At 37.5% G+C, this 16,793-nt stretch overlaps 3 protein-coding genes across 13 annotated transcripts in view; all 3 read left to right on the top strand.

The window, feature by feature from the left end:
* The first annotated feature begins 825 nt into the window (after positions 1-825).
* Positions 826-5,544, top strand: rd3l (RD3 like). The gene is made up of 3 exons (XM_077219704.1): positions 826-1,234; positions 2,526-2,804; positions 3,124-5,544. Exons 1-3 carry the CDS (start codon positions 1,191-1,193, stop codon positions 3,488-3,490), a joined length of 690 nt encoding a protein of 229 aa, XP_077075819.1. The 5' UTR covers positions 826-1,190; the 3' UTR covers positions 3,491-5,544.
* Positions 5,545-6,107: 563 nt separating this feature from the next.
* Positions 6,108-8,597, top strand: atp5mj (ATP synthase membrane subunit j). The gene is made up of 4 exons (XM_077220676.1): positions 6,108-6,235; positions 6,862-6,985; positions 8,237-8,260; positions 8,457-8,597. The coding sequence occupies exons 2-4, from the start codon at positions 6,862-6,864 to the stop codon at positions 8,468-8,470; spliced, it is 162 nt and encodes a 53-aa protein (XP_077076791.1). The 5' UTR covers positions 6,108-6,235; the 3' UTR covers positions 8,471-8,597.
* Positions 8,598-9,056: 459 nt separating this feature from the next.
* ppp1r13bb (protein phosphatase 1, regulatory subunit 13Bb) overlaps positions 9,057-16,793 on the top strand; it is a 59,994-nt gene continuing 52,257 nt past the window's right edge. For 2 of the 11 annotated variants that reach the window (XM_077220016.1, XM_077220009.1), the window contains exons 1-2: positions 9,277-9,592; positions 10,157-10,254. In XM_077220016.1, the coding sequence (XP_077076131.1) occupies positions 10,246-10,254 (9 nt within the window). In that variant the 5' untranslated portion in view covers positions 9,277-9,592; positions 10,157-10,245. Of the gene's footprint in view, positions 9,122-9,216; positions 9,593-10,156; positions 10,255-15,389; positions 15,873-16,793 lie in introns of those variants that run through there. The other 9 variants (XM_077220015.1, XM_077220014.1, XM_077220018.1 and 6 more) reach the window with 7 other exon arrangements.

The following is a 16,793-nucleotide window of genomic DNA, read 5'->3' as shown; positions in this document are numbered from 1 at the left end:
ACATCAACTGCAATCTGTGATGAGCACAAATGCTTTTCATCCTCATAAATATGGCCATATACCGTAGTCATACCAAATTTAGTGAATGCAGTGTAGGTTACTATGCTTGATTTATTTGTCTCATTAAGATTCATGCGGTGCTGGATAAATGATTGTGTCAAAGAAAACACATATGTTGTGTTCCAGTCAAATGTGTAAGACACAAAAAAGCAGTTATTTGTTGTGATATAAAGGATCTCTAAGAAACATGTTGGTCCTTTTACAGTTACCGTCTCCAAATAAATCTATGTTTGTATATATTTAATAAACTCGTGATTAAATATGAATTGTTATCTTCCACCCAAATATACAGGTTTATTTATCTGTGCATCACATTGTTGAGCAGACCAGGAACTCTTGTTTTGTTCCCTTGTATGCTGACATAATTCCCCTTGGCACTGGGTCACATTACATGCTGACACAGGGCACATTTTTTCCAGATAATTTTACTCAGACTGCCACACTGAATTAACTGTTTTGCTGAAAACATGAAGTCTGCACTGATTTACCCTAGCCAAGTTTTGAGGCATGAAATTCAGGCTGAATGTAATACTATATGATGTGTAAGAGTATATTGAATGATGGGACCCAGGATGCATACTTCAAACAATTTGCTTTTATATGAGCTGAAATGGTGTGTGTGTGTGTGTGTGTGTGTGTGTGTGTGTGTGTGTGTGTGTGTGTGTGTGTGTGTGTGTGTGTGTGTGTGTGTGTGTGTGTGTGTGTGTGTGTGTGTGTGTGTGTGTGTGTGTGTGTGTCAGAGAGAGTGGGCTGGGTTATCAGAGCAGAGAGACAGAAGGCAGTTTGCGGTGGGCAGGAGAGAGAGAGTCACTCTCTTCATCTCAACTTTGCCCGGCGCAGTCGTCCACACACTGCTGCATGTCACTGGCACACAATCTCTCTCTTCTTTCTGTCTTTGCTTTTCTCCTGATTTTCCTTGTCTGACATTCTTCTTGTTCAAGCGCCTTATTTTAGTTTCTCTTACACTGTTCTATACCAGAATAGTTATTTCTTCAGGTTGCTCTTTTCCTTATTATCTGTCCATCTTTCCCCACTTTTTCTCAGTATCCTCTAATTTTATATCTGACAGTCTGGTTTAATTTACTGTTCATATTTTATTTACATAACCTGGTGCATTTTGATGGTATCAGATGGAGGCAAAGCATCATGGACCTCAACCTCTAAGACCCACAAGGTAAAAATATCAGTTTAAATGTAATTTATTGTAATTTTCATTCTTTTCTTCGCCTTAACCAATATCCTCTGTGGTGAATCCTTTGGTGGTTATGAATCTTTTCCTGTAAATTGTATTCCATCCATCACCTCTCTGTCGGTCTCCTCCTGTTACATTTTGCCCTGATTTTGTCCCTTTGTACCTGTCCATTCGATTCATATCATTCTTCACAACAGTTCATTGTCTTTCTCAGAGCTCTGTTTCTATCTATCTATCTATCTATCTATCTATCTATCTATCTATCTATCTATCTATCTATCTATCTATCTATCTATCTATCTATCTATCTATCTGTCTGTCTGTCTGTCTGTCTGTCTGTCTGTCTGTCTGTCTGTCTGTCTGTCTGTCTGTCTGTCTGTCTATCTATCTATCTATCTATCTATCTATCTATCTATCTATCTATCTATCTGTCTGTCTGTCTGTCTGTCTGTCTGTCTGTCTGTCTGTCTGTCTGTCTGTCTATCTCTATGTTTATTCCAAGTTTGTCTTTTCACATCTTTTGAGGTCACGCACCCTGCTGTTTTGGAACATTTTAGTTGGTTTAAGCTGGTTTTTAGCTGGTCCAAGTTGATAACTGGTACAAGCTGGTGATTAGCTGGTAGATTTTGCACCAACAAACCAGCTACAGTTGGTTTTCCTTGTTTTTGGAACAAGGTGACCGCTAACCTTACCCTTTTTTTTTTACCTTACCTTTAATGAACAGCTTGGACCAGCTATAAATCAGCCATCTACCAAAACACAACAAGCAACGTATGACTGCTTAGTTTTTTTCAAATGGGCATATAGTTTGAAATTTACCTGGAAACATCAAGATAATTGTAGTGCTACGCTAAATTGATGTGCATTTGTGGAGTCAAATAAGCTAGCTTGTTTTTAGCATGGCTTAAAGTGCCATTCCTTTCTCAACATGACTCAGTGTTTTATCACTGATTATGATGTGTAATTATGTGAATAAGCAATGTTATATATGTTGGTCGACAAAAAAATAACAAGATAAATAAACATGACTGTTGCAGATGTTGTTAGCATTAGCTTGATGGAGAGAACTGTATGTTGTTGAATTAACTAAACTGCCAGTTGAGGATGTGGACTAACAGAGCTTGATGTGATACGGTGTGAAAGACTGTCCACTGAAGACCAAGCTCTTTATGAACAGTCACATCTCATTTGCAGAGGATGATCATAGGAGAAAGTCACTTTGGTACACAGCATTTTATCAGCAACATTCTTTCTTATTGCTCCTACGTTACAGCCCAGCCATGCCTTTAGGTTGGTCCCACACAAATGGATGTGTGACACATGGAGGACCAGGTCGGATGTTGCTGCGTGAGATGCTTTGGCAGCTGGAGCAAAGAGCTCGTCAGGTTCAAGAACAGGAGTTCCAGTACTGCGTCTCCCGTGGCATTCTGGGATACCGTCATGCCCCAGCATACCCAAGCCTGCTTGCCCTTATAACTGCTTCTGAACACCGCCAGCTAGAGCGCCTCTGTGGTCGCATCCCACCCTCACACACTGCCATTGTACTTTCCAGGTAAAACAAGTCCTCTCACTCCTGCCTTGCATGTTTGCTTCCATTTCTTTATATCTTTTCAGCCAATTTTCTAAAATGCTTCTTCAAATGCTCTAAAAAAAACATATAGAAAATGTATGAGGCAAGACACTGCGCAGAATTATTCTCAAGATTTTAAGTATAGTTACATTCGTCGCTTTGCAAGTTTGTGTTTGTGCATTCCAGACGGATGTGCATAGGGATTCATACTGTTTGTCTAAATATCAACACCGATGCGATTACAGTGCTTGTGTGACATTGCTTTAATATTTTACTAAACGTTTTATTGTGGTCCATCAAGGCTCCATGATCTTTTGGCCAACAATAACATCCCTCCCTGGGAACTGGTGGGTTTCTTCAAGCAAGTTCTCAGGGACTTCTTGAGGAGACAGGAGGACGGCATGCAGAGACGTCCAGTCCCTTCAGCTCCACCAAATATTCTCTCTGCTCCCAGTCCACCTATAGAGAGTAATGATAGAAATCACTTGGCTGGAAATGCATCTAATTGTTTGTCAGAGGAGTCAGGAAATGACAGGGAGGAAATTCCTACCATTTCTAGTTATGTGGATAAACATTTGCATGCTGCTTGTCCCTACTCTATCCGCAGAGATTGGAGTTTGCCCTTTTGTCATCCGTTCGCTTATGAGGCCTACAGCACCACATTGTGAGAGACCTAATGGTACGGTAGATCCATCCAACACGATCTCATGGCAATAGAGTGATGTATGGGGATGACGTCAAAACCCAAAAGATTAATTCGCCACTGGTTCCCTCGATATTTTCCTATGGGGTTTTATAGTGGGGGTTTTCAATTTATGAGTAAAATAAAGCCTGTGGTAAATATAACTTGACAATACTTTGACGTTTTGTTCTACAACGTAAATTACACACACTAATACTGAAAAAGCAAATTTTGGAGCAGTAATGTTTATTTTGGAAAATGTATGTTTCTAATTAGTAAGATAAGACAGATTGGGGAGTGAGTGCGTGCAGTTTATATTGTACAAAACGTCAAAGTATCATCAAGTTATGATAATACAGTCTTTATTTTACTCATAAATTGAAAATCCCCAGTAAACCCTTTGATGTCAGCGATGAAATCATCCCTTCACCACTCTATTCATAACTATTTTAAGTTTTGGCAAATTGGTTGCTAATGCGTAAGAATTTGTACATTCTCATTCATCCATTTTTGTACGATCTGTTTACACCCCATTGACTGTTAGGATAAGGGGTTTACCTTCAAGCTTACTTTTTTTCCTAAATATCATACGAATCACATTGTACAAATTCATGCGAAATCGCCAACTCATAAAATAATTTTGTTTTCTCATGAGATCGAGTTTAAAAGTCTATATGATCCTTTTCCCTGTCTTTCTTCTTTGCAAGTTCCTAGTTCTCAGACACAGATCTACACTTTCAACATCGAAAAATCTAATCCTGCGCAGCAGTTTAAGTAAATTAGATTGATTAAAAGTGATTAACATGAAGATAATGTGGTGTGATGTTTAAAATTGGAAGATGAACCATAAACTTTTTGTAATTGATCAATAAGATGGGAAAAAAAACTCCTGATTTTTATGACATCAAGTACCTTTTCAATTTAAAACTTTTTAAAAAATTTAAAAAATCACCACCAACAACAATCATAATAATAATTCAAAATAAATAATTATAAAGAATGTATTATGATTGTTTTTGTTGTTATTAATAATATAATGTGTTTATATAGACTATTTTTTATATACTTATATACGTATTTTAACAGCCCCTGGTCACTATGATTTTTTTTTTACATTTTTTTACAAGAACTGCATAATAATTTTTCAAAAAATTTTACTTTAGTGTTTAATGAACAAAATAAAAGCATAAAAACAACAGCATACAGGTATGACATGAGGGTGATACTGATAGAATTTTCTTCCTGATCCATTAATATTATTAGAACTATTCCTTGAATGCTATTGTCTCACTTTAGAATTGCTTTTGCATTTGTGTCCATTTGTTTTTCTAATTCAAATTACACTTTTTGTTTGTGCTTCAGCTTTCCAGGTTCCATAGCTATAATGACTGATCAAACTGAAAGTAGCACACACTATACACCCAGAGCAGTCAACCCAGATATCCAGTCTAATCTGTCATTTTTTCAGAGTTATATTTCTGGATTACAGAGCAGAGATTAGCCTGAGGGGAGAGGATTGCACCACTGCCTTTGCGCATCAGTGGTCCTGCTTCCTGCGTGTACCCATGAACTACAGAGCACTCTCACCTCTCCTATGCATTTTGCATCACAGATTCAATCTAATATTCTCTGCTTGATGATTTAATATGTAGTGATAGAACTGTGTTTTTCATGTAGCATGGACTGCATGTGGCAACGTATATGTTTGGTAATTGACTACAGTGAGAGGGCTGATCATAAAGCTTCCATCTTAGTAGTGTTATTTACTCTTGATTGCTGAATAACTGTTGGGCCAGACAAAGTGAATTCTCGTAAAGGAGCCTGATCATCAACACAATAGATACAATATCATATTGTCTTTAATCAAATTTTTTTCTGCTAATGATTTTGTTGTTGTTGTGACTTTTTGTGAATTGTCTCCAAAATGCAATATGCTTGTTCCGTTTTATAAATTTGCTTCTGAACCCTGCAAGCTTTATTGTTCTCCTCAATCTGCCCATTGCTGTTAAAATGTCTACACAATTAAATTTTAACAAAACATAATTTGTGTTTTTTATTGATCAATCAATCAATCAATCAATCAATCAATCAATCAATCAATCAATCAATCAATCAATCAATCAATCAATCAATCAATCAATCAATCAATCAAACAATCAATCAATCAATCAATCAATCAATCAATCAATCAATCAACCAACCAACTAATCAATCGATCAATCAATCAATCAATCGTTCTTTCTATCTATCTATCTATCTATCTATCTATCTATCTATCTATCTATCTATCTATCTATCTATCATGAAATTATTTCTGATCTGTATTACAAATATACAAATGGTTTTATGCTGTTCTTTTTTTTTTATCAGTGAAATACTTCAATAATTTAGATAAGTTACACTATTTCATTTTCTGATTTATTTGTGGACTTTCAAAACAAAGAGATCATGTGGTCCAATAATATTTTCTAACAACATTGCATTACATCTAATTAAAAATCCAATGTTTTATCTAAAAAAGTATATCTATAAGAGACACTATAAGGAGAACGAGAAATAAATTGAAGTGTTACAAAAATACATTCTTCACATACGGACTTTTATTTTGATTCCGTGGCTTTTAATTGCAAAGCGGAAACCTACAGAGATCTTCCGCTACTACATCTCTACTGAGCTATCGCTGCTGAACAGTGACCTTCTCCGTGTGGTCCAGTGCACTTATATATTAGAGGTGAGTACATTTGCTGATAATAAATGCTGTATGATTTCAGTGTGCATAGTTTAAATAACCACTGGCCATTTCAAGAAGATTCACTATCGTTTAAACCATTACTCTTTTCGTTTATTGGACCGTTTATAACCAGGCCTTTCTAAGCGCCTTTAATGAATCAACATCGGCAATCAAGGCTCCCCGCAAGCTTGACATCTGAATGGCACACATGAATCGAGGCAAATGTTTTACAGTCTCAAATTTGTCCCAGTATTGGACGGTCAAAAGTCCTGTTGTCCTTTTTGGGATTCAAGTAGCAGCTAAGCTTCATACTGAATTGAGCTTGCCATGAAGTCCTCTTATTCTGACTGTGATAAACTGAGAATGTTTTTGCTATTATGTCATGGTCTTTTTGTATCTAAAATTCTCCGTATTTTATATATATAAAAATATTAATTTCAATTGGTTTTTGAATTTATGTCCTTGAAAGTACTGTTTGTGTCATGTTACTGAATTGGTTATTTTTTACAACACGTAATTTGAATGGCCCGTGTAACATTTGCACATCAAACATATGTTTGTTAATAGTGCATATTTTTATTGTCTTCTAGACAAATGTTCATGCATCTTTATGTTTTGATCACTAGATGGCAGGTGGTGCATTCGCTGGCTGGTGGTCTAAGGTGGCCCCCTACTACACCAAGGCATACCAGGAGATGTGGGTTGGTGTAGGAATCATGACATTCATGTACTACAAACTTTCATATGGAGGTGAGAGGTCAAGTTTATTGAAGAGCTCTTCAGTAGTGTATGCACACATATATGGTTCCATGAAGAACTTTTACATCCATATAACCTTTCCATTTAACAAAAAAAAAATCTTTATAGCGGAATATTTTATTTTGATTTTTTAAAAAAAATGTTATTCACACTTTTTTTTGTTCTTTTAAGGGACAAATCATAAGGGGAACAAAAATGGTTCTTCTATGACATCACTGTGATAAAACCTTTATTTTTAATAGTGTACTGTCAACATTAAATGAACCTGTATTTATTTTGTGGTTCAAACAATATAATTATGCCACAAGATATATTATCTATCATGTAGCCATTATATGCACAATCGGTTATGATTGTATGATGAATTGGGCCCATGTCGATAGACAGTTTGTTACACAATATATTCAGAAACTACATTTCTTGTGTTGTGTAAAAGGCAACACATTTACTAGTCCCTGTAAAGGCAATTCTTAAAAAAAAATCTTAACACATTAGAAATGTTAGAAAAGTATTGCTAAAACATATTCCAAAGACTGTGAACTGTGAAGTACTGAATTGTGGAGTTAGACCGTTAAAAAGTTTTTCAACATTGCTATTTTCCGGATTTTTTGGGCGGGGCTAAAACGGAGGCTCGATGATGCACTGGAGCCCCTGAGGCTGGCCCCTCCCCTAACAATCTAAATAGAGAACATTAATAACATCAGTTTGCCGCTCAATCGCGAGTTACTGTCAGTATTATTAGCTACTAGCAGTCAGCCTACAGTTTGCTAGCTAGATGGAGAGCCACCTTGATGGAGAGCTGAGGATCCCCGCAAACACCCGCCTCTGTAGTGATATTTTTACACGGGATAGTTTTATAAACTTTCGTCGGAGACAACTGGTATTCACTAATAATCCGCTGTTACTGGTGAATGGGGCCGAAACGACTATCTCCCGCCTTGGCCTTCATCCTCCTGTCGCGCCGACAACTGGTGAGTGTTTACTTCCCGTGAGTGGGCGTGGTTTCAGTGCAGCCAGTGGACACGCCCCCAGCGTTTGAGAGCATTTTTTCAAGATTTTTCTAGCTTATTTTATGTACTTGCCGGCTTTTTTTTATCATTCAAATTTGGCTGGGTGGCTAATAACCCATTTTTCTGTGGTTTGACAAACTCAGAACACATACTTAATTTTGACTTTACAGGGACTTTAAGAGCTTGCAAAAGTTATTGTTAAAGTTCTAATAATAGCATTGCTGTTTTGCAGGAAAGAAGAAAGCAGTGCAGTCAAGTAAGTATTAACGTTTTAATTTATATATTCAGTATCATGACTTTGATAAAATATGAAAAAGTTACAACGCTAGCTCAGATATTGTAATAGTTTTAATTTGAAAAAAACAAGACACATAGAAAAGGCCTAAAGGGCCTTATTTATGGGGCATATGTAGAAACTTTGGGGATCTAGCATGACTTTCCTTTTTTCACAGAGCCCGCCCACTGATTGTACCACCGGAGTGTCATTCCCCATGTCTTCTCTGTAAATCGTCCCCTGAAGAACTTCACCTGGATATCTGTATTTTGTTTTTTGGAAACAATAAAATGATTGATTTGGATCACAATATGGATAACTCGCTGCCTTGTTGTCTTTCAATCTGTCTTGCAGGAAATTCATATCGCCAAACATGAACTGTTTGATTGTTAACTTGTGAAATTAAACTATTAAAAAAGTTCCTGCCAAAAGTTTTTTTTAATGGCTTCAGTCCTTGAAAAACATTTTTGTTGTGCAGAGACAAATCAAGTCTCTTCTTTGAGCTGATGTTAAATTCCACCTGAAAATGCCTATTGACTATATTTTGCATGTGACGTTTTATCGTTTTTGTTAGCTGTTTAGAATCATAATTTATGTCATGTTTTGTAGTTAATGTAGTTCATGTCATTGATCAATAGTGGGTGTTAGAGGACTTCTAAAAAATCTGCATCTAAATTACAAATTTTAATTCCTGTCACCCTTTCTCATATAAAACGGTAAACATACCATTTAAAATGATACATCGCAATATTTGTAACTGGAAACTGCTGAGTGAATGGGTGAAAGTGAACCTTTCCAACGAGTAAGCCACGTTGCTTTGAATTTATCAGTGAACACCTGCAAGTAATGTCACTTTTAAAATAACCGACTTACCAATTATGTGACTGCGTGAGAAACTAAGGGCGTAGTATATCCTTTTTTTAGTTTCATCACTTAGTGATTTTAATGACTACACATCCAAACATCCATAAGCATAAGTCACTATGCTCCACATTCCTGTCATTCCAGCTCTGTGCGCGTGCCAGCATTTAACACAACAGCGCGAGCGGCTTATATTCGTCTCAGCCAGTCCGGGCAGTATTGTATTCCTTTAGTTTTCGCTCTATAAAATGTATTATGGCAATGTCTGACTTCATTTAGATGAATAATCGTGTTTTGATTTCGTTTCACGCATTGGAGTGTTTTGCCTGGCTTTGGCTAGCAGGCTAACTATTTTAGCTATCTCGCGAGTTAATCGATACCCAGCTGCTCAAGAAAACAAGGAACACCATGTATCGTTTCTAAAAGATTATGGCATATGTGTACCCGTGACACGTGAGTATAATGTAGTTTTAACCACAGCCGATGTGTTTTCTCAATGTATGTTAACATTTACGGTACAGCTAGATGTTTTGTGTCAGTGCTAACTGGCTAACAGATGTGAGAACTGGTAACGTTAGAATGAACTGGACGGATAGAGGAAAACTCCTTAAAATTAACTTAACGTCTTTAAATGTGACACACATTGATAGAGTTTGGTTTAAACCAATTGTTTTGATTTTTAACACACCGATTCATACGTTATTCAGAGTGAGGAGAGAGAATGAGTTACGGGCTCTCAGTGGGTGTTTTAGAAACACCCAACATCTGCCATTTCTACACACACACAACCAGCTGATATTCCAGTTTAGCGACTTTCTTTTAAAGCTTGTCTTTAATTTTTCTTACTCAGCTAACGGAGATTAATGTGATTACCAGTTTCGTATCACGTCAACATTTAATCAAAGTAAGATAACACGACGTGCAGAGCAGTGGCCTGTTTGGCCTGTTTTTGTTGGTGTTGTGGACATTCATGTGTCAGTGATAGTGCAAGTGAAGCTGTTCTCCTGCTGTACAAAGGGGCTGTGATCTCGGGTTGGACCTTGTGGATGTTGTGAAAGGCATAGTGAAGCTGAAGACCACCAGATGTTCCTCTGACACTAGCAAAGATGATGCCTGTGAGTATCCCTTCTCTTATTTTGTCAGCAATGAGTTAAAACAACGCAGTTTGTTTACAAATCACAATATGGTTCACGTGGCGAGGCATAAGTGTGATTCTTATAGCAGTGTAGTTAGAAATGTTATCCCACATCTTCTTTGTTTATAGTATAGTAGAAAGTACGTACAGTATCTTGGTTCATAACAGTGGCAGAAGTGTGAAGTTTGATTTTTTTTAGAAAGATGTGGGCTTCCTAGAGCCATGTCAGGGGGATTCATAATTGGCTACTTTTGAAAAAGCTTTGAATGCTAATAGGGTTTAAGATGGGAATATCCTAAGTGCAAGAACATGTGCTTCATGCTGTGCTGTTTTAACTCCACTGATCATTTAGCTTTTTAAATGCAAAACCTCTGTTTCTCTATTCTTTCCATGTACTAATTGCTATTAGTTTTATGATGTTGATGCGCAGTTGCTCGTTAAGAGAACGTTTTTTTTCTCTTTTCAGCCTAATGCATCAGTAGTTTCCAGTAATGCTAAGTCATTATTGACATTTTTGTTTCCCTTCCTCAATTCTCCAAAGGTCTCAAAATCGGAGTAGATAGATTTAGTATAGATATACTGCAATTGATGTTTATTTATTCATGATTTTATTGCTCCTTTTTATTTCCACTTTGAACACAATTCCAATGAAGGATGAAAGTCTTTTTATCACCTTAAAATGTGAGAATTTGTTTTTAGGCAACATTTCTGAATGATTGTTTACAAAGACTTTTAGTATATCGGGTCATTTGTATCTGTTTCTCGCTTTACATTATCTCATTTGTTTCAAAACTGCTTCACAGAAAATCTTTGGGTTGTCACAACCTCTAAGACCTGGCAGGTGAATTACTCTGAGATCACATATTAACTCTAAAGGAAGCACTGTATCGTTAAACATTAACTTTGTTACGCACATTTAATCTACATTGTTTTACGTTTATCTACAAAATAGTATTTTGTGACCTTGATTTTGTCTTTTGCTGCCTAATCTACAGATGTTGATCATCTGAGTAGCCTAATTATTAGTTTATCACAGCGCAAGTAATCACTACCTACCACAGGTTCCACCTGTTTGTTTGTTTCTTTCTAATTCCACTGACAAATCAAAATGCAATAATTACATGTACATGTCGTAGTAACACAAGCACCATGTCAAACTCATATTATGCACATGTTTACGTCTTTCTCCCTGATGTGGCCAGTTCTCAAGCAGAACGTTTTAGCAGAAAGCACAGATTGTTATGATTGATGTCCTTTGACATGTGGATAAGATCATGTATTCCTGTAGCATAGAAGGAATTGTATTGGTTGCAAGTTGATTTGGATTATAGAGCCTTCCTCGTAGATATAAGTAGGTATTGATAGTGGGTGGAGCCTAATCTCAGTATCCTAGTGCCTGCCTATAAAGTGAAAAAAGCACTCATTTGTTTTGAAGGACCTGGTCTTTTCAACAGTAGGAGGACTCTCAAGGCTCAGGTATACTTTTTTCATGTTATCACACAGTTGAGCGCACAAGCCTTTCAAAGTGTACTCCATTGGCCATGCAGACAGATTGATGATCTAATTGACCTTTCTTTTCAAGCGCATGACTTGCATATGCGTTGTTGTCCATGCACAAGTCCACATGGACACAAAAATCAAGCTGCATGTAGTCCACATTAGTGGACTGTGATAGAGCTGCACGATTCGGGATAAATTGTCAATCATGTTTTTTGTTTAAAATAGAGATCACGTTTTCCCCATGATTCTGAATAGACAACTAAACAAAATAACATTTCATTTGTTAGAGGTTCTGACAAAATGTTAATTGTTGCAGTTTGTCATTTCTCACCCCCTATAATGGTGTAATTGATACAATCTTTATTTGAGGTGTCAAGTTACTAATTTGCTCTATTATGATCAATTCTGTAGACATCAGTGTTTATATCTGAACTATAAACTTTTATGCCAGAACTTCTGTGAACATTTTAATTCTTGCAACAGAAATAATGATACTGTGTGGTTGAAAAGACTGTTTGTTAAGCTGTTTCATACCTATACATGACAACTGCTCTCTCTCAGGGTCTGAGGTAGTATAAAAGCAGATTTGAATGTTCCGCTGTGATCTTCAATGTCAAAGGTTGTGTAGACTACATTGGTGTTTGAATCGAGATTGTGATCTTTTAACGATTAATCATGCAACTCTAGACTAATGATAAATTCTGTACAGGCTGTCTGCGAGCTGGAGCAGAACCCGTACAAGAGAAGTATACTCTTTGGGCTCAACTGTGCTTTTGTGAGTGGTATATGATTGTAATGTTGTTTTTAACAGAAGTTTCATCAACTGTTATGATGGCCATGAAATGCACTCATTGTCCCAGAGGGTATTAGAAAGCAAGGTTCTATTCCCGTCAAACCCTGAACTCTCGTTTGATTAACCCAAACCTTGCTTACTCATGGTGTGTAAGCCTATGCATATTGCTTAAAAGGTAAGATATATCGGTGACACTTTACAATAATGTTCATTTGTTAACATGTATTACCTTAACATGAATTAATAATGAACAATACTTCTTCAGCATTTATTAATCTTATTAAAAATTAATTTCGACATTTACTGATATCAAAATCTAAGGTTGTATTTGTTAACATTAGTTAATGCACTGTGAACTAACATGAACAAACAATGAACAGCTGTATTTGTACTTTAGAACATTAACAAAGATTAATAAATACTGTAACAAATGTATTGCTCATTGTTAGTTAATACATTAACTGTTAACTAATTAACCTTATTGTAAAGTGTTACCGATATATCATTTTGTGTGTGTATTTGTATATCACAAGTTATTTTCAAATCAAATAGCTTTCTGTTGGTCAATGCAGCAAATTCACGACTTACTAGAACCCTATGTAAAATATATATGTTGGGAAAATTTTCATAATTTCGCAAGGACTCCTATTGAAATGGCACATTTTTTATTGCAAATTCTTATGTTTTTTTAAAGTAATGTGGATTGTCTACTTTGGACTGCCTAATTTACTTTTTACAGGCTATTTGTCAGAATATTTGATTGGTTTGCTTTTAGCTTAATTGCAAAATCGGCTTTTAGGTACCACACCATTCATTTTCTACTTATTGATTTAAACTCTAGCCTCAATTGTTTACTGTTGAAAGCATGATTAGATCCGCAGCTGCTTTCAAACAAAGGATGTTAGGTTTGGTTTCCTGCATGAAGCCCCTACACCTTCTCCCTATGCTGATGTTGGCATTGTTAATGTTAGCTACAGCCGCTAAGCTGCCTGTGCTGCAATTGGCTGACAGCCATGGAAACAGACAAATGAGGAGTAAACGGCAAACTCTCAGCAGGGTGTGGTTGAGTTCAGCATAAGTTTAGAGCTGTACATTAGATTATGGTCCTATATGTTTATGCCTGCTTGACTCTGTATGTAAAACCAGGGGCTAACAGGTGTGCAAATACCTGCTACACAGAGTGAGTTATGAAGAATAGTATTGTCAAGATAGCAAAATTATGACTTTGATATGATACCTGACTAAAATATCTTGATGATAATAGTGAAATGATACGATAGCAAAAAACTAAAACAACAGGAAAAGTAATTGAAAAAAAGATGACAGAACATAAAACAAATAATGTTAAGTTCCATTTATTAATTTAAACAAGATGAGAGAGGTGTTCACAACATTGATACAAGGATCAAGCCAAATTAAAGTTATTCCCCTCAACTGCCTCAAACTCTGATGGTGAAAAAAGTTTCCTTGACACACATCACACTCATTTGACATCTAGCCTATTTGAGGGCATGAGCATAATGAAGAATAATTATGTTATCAATCACATTCATTCTGTCATTGATTTTGTTTACTTTCACTTAAGGCACGGAATACTTGCCAATATGTAAATTTTTACATTATTCTGTGTGTATTTGACCAGTTAAGCGCAATAAATGCGATAGAGAACTGAATTGTGGACAGCATGCTATTGTGGCTTTCTGATGCTTCGAGTGCACTTTGCACGCATCAGGTGTGTTAGACAGCGCTAGCATCGCTTTGAGGTTTTTTTTGGCGTCTTCTTGCTCTTAACTCTTTTTAACATCAAGCTTGTCCCGTTTTCTCATTCATGCATTTTTCTTTATTGTTCTAAAGTGTCAATAACTTGAAGCAGTGCAGTGCCTCATGGATGTATTTACTTACCAGCTATCCAATATGAGAGGACCAAATATTTGGCACGCCCAGTGTACCTGGAGGCAGTGGAAGAAGAGCACTTATTCTTTGTCTTCTCTAGAATAATAGACATCTCCAGTCTACTTGAATGAACTGTGAGAAAGCTGTTTCCCATAGTCAGCCTCTTAGAAACCGTACAGGACTCTCAATTTAAGACTGTGATGAAGAGCCTACATGCCATTTGGATCGCAAGAGACATCCTCCATGACCTAGATTGATCTATCATGCTGGGAATTCAGATGCATGATGGGAAATGCCTACATATGTACTGCCTAGTGGCTATTTGTATCAAGAGAACTAGAGCAATGTCTAAGCCAAGAATCAGAGTAGATGAGATCTAAGAGCATACTTCATCAAACCTCAGTAGAGGTCAAAGATGCACAGACTCAAGAGACTTGTTCCCAAACGCTCCTGTGGTGTATACAATAAAGCACTTTAATTGTCTATTGTTTACTGAAGAGTATCCTATGCTAGCAGTGTGCTGGAAAAAGGGTCATTCATGCATTTCAGAACCTGCGCCAGGGTCTCTATGGATTGTCTAAGTGAGCAGGCAGAGTGCTGGTTGTGAAAAAATAATTTTTTGTTTACTCCCTTTGCCTGCCACACCATTTAATAACTCCTGTGGGTAAATTTTGCTGCTCTGATACATCAGTGCAATGCCTGATATTAATAAAGCAAAATAGCAAACACACACAGCAGCTCTGATGTTTTATTTTGATATCGAGTTTTAAAGAGAGTACAGATCGGTGACACCATTTTGCACACTTAATAGTGCTCTTTTTTGATCTTGTCAATTAGGGGTGTGCTTATATATATGTATATATAATCAGGCATAACATTATGACCACCTTCCTAATATTGTGTTGGTCCCCCTTTTGCTGCCAAAACAGCCCTGACCTGTCGTGGTATGGACTCCACTTGACCCCTGAAGGTGTGCTGTGGTAATCTGGCACCAAGATGTTAGCAGCAGATCCTTTAGATCCTGTAAGTTGCGAGGTGGGACCTCCATGGATCGGACTTGTTTGTTCAGCACATCCCACAGATGCTCGATTGGATTGAGATCTAAGGAATTTGGAGGCCAAGTCAACACCTCAAACTCGTTGTTGTGCTCCTCAAACCATTCCTGAACCATTTATGCTTTGTGGCAGAGCGGATTATCCTGCTGAAAGAGGCCACAGCCACCAGGGAATACTGTTACCAGGAAAGGGTGTACATGGTCTGCAACAATGCTTAGATAGGTGGTATGTGTCAAAGTAACATCCACATGGATGGCAGGACCCAAGGTTTCCCAGCAAAACATTGCCCAAAGCATCAAACTGCCTCCGCCGGCTTGCCTTCTTCCCATAGTGCATCCTGATGCCTTGTGTTCCCAGGTAAGCAACGCACACACAACCGGCCATCCACGTGATGTAAAAGAAAACGTAATTCATCAGACCAGGCCACCTTCTTCTATTGCTCCGTGGTCCAGTTCAGATGCTCATGTGCCCACTGTTGGCGCTTTCGGCAGTGGACGGGTCACCATGGGCACCCTGACTGGTCTGCGGCTATGCAGCCCCATACGCAACAAACTGCGATGCACTGTGTATTCTGACACCTTTCTATCAGAACCAGCATTAAAGGAGATCTCCGGGCAATTTTTAAGTTGATCTTGATCGTTATATCTTTGTGAGTACTGTCTAAAGAAAAACAAACGAACCGGATTGGTGCTTGCAACACGGAGCTGTTCCCCCAAATGCTCAGAGCTCCCCCTCAGCTAAAACGGCAGTTATGGGGCATATACATAAAGAGTGTCTGTGTGCCACTTAACAGACACAAAATGCAATTAAAATGTCTGTCCAACATGAACAGGGCCCTTACATGTGAACAAGGTGCGTTTAGCAACTTAGCCATTGTTTAAATTCACCTAAATAGTGCTTTAGACGACTAGCTGTAGTCTCGCGCTGAAGTCCCATGGGAACTCAGTTGTAGCCAAAGGTAAATAGCAGTGTGTAGGTGAAGAAGAAATGGTTTCGCGTTTGTGCCGTACAAGGATGACTACACAGACACAACACAGCGCCCAAATGGAAGGATAAATACAGTTTACATTACCTCCACAGTAGTTGCACCCGTCTTCGTCCACGGAATCGCTTTTATCTTCAATCAGCGGGGCCCGCTGTGTTGTGTCTGTGTAGTCATCCTTGTCAAAGTGTTCGCTGCAAATGCGGTAATATTTAGCGCGTAGTACTTGTTTGGGAGTTTGCGCATCAAGTTGATGTACAACTAGCCACAAATGCAGAATCTCAAGGTCATGGAAA

Source organism: Siphateles boraxobius, unplaced genomic scaffold (assembly GCF_051911475.1).
Source record: "Siphateles boraxobius isolate OS27281-9 unplaced genomic scaffold, OSU_SipBor_1 8, whole genome shotgun sequence".
NCBI lineage: Eukaryota > Metazoa > Chordata > Actinopteri > Cypriniformes > Leuciscidae > Siphateles > Siphateles boraxobius.
Note: the sequence above shows the minus strand (reverse complement) of the source record. Positions and strands in the feature narration are given on the sequence as shown.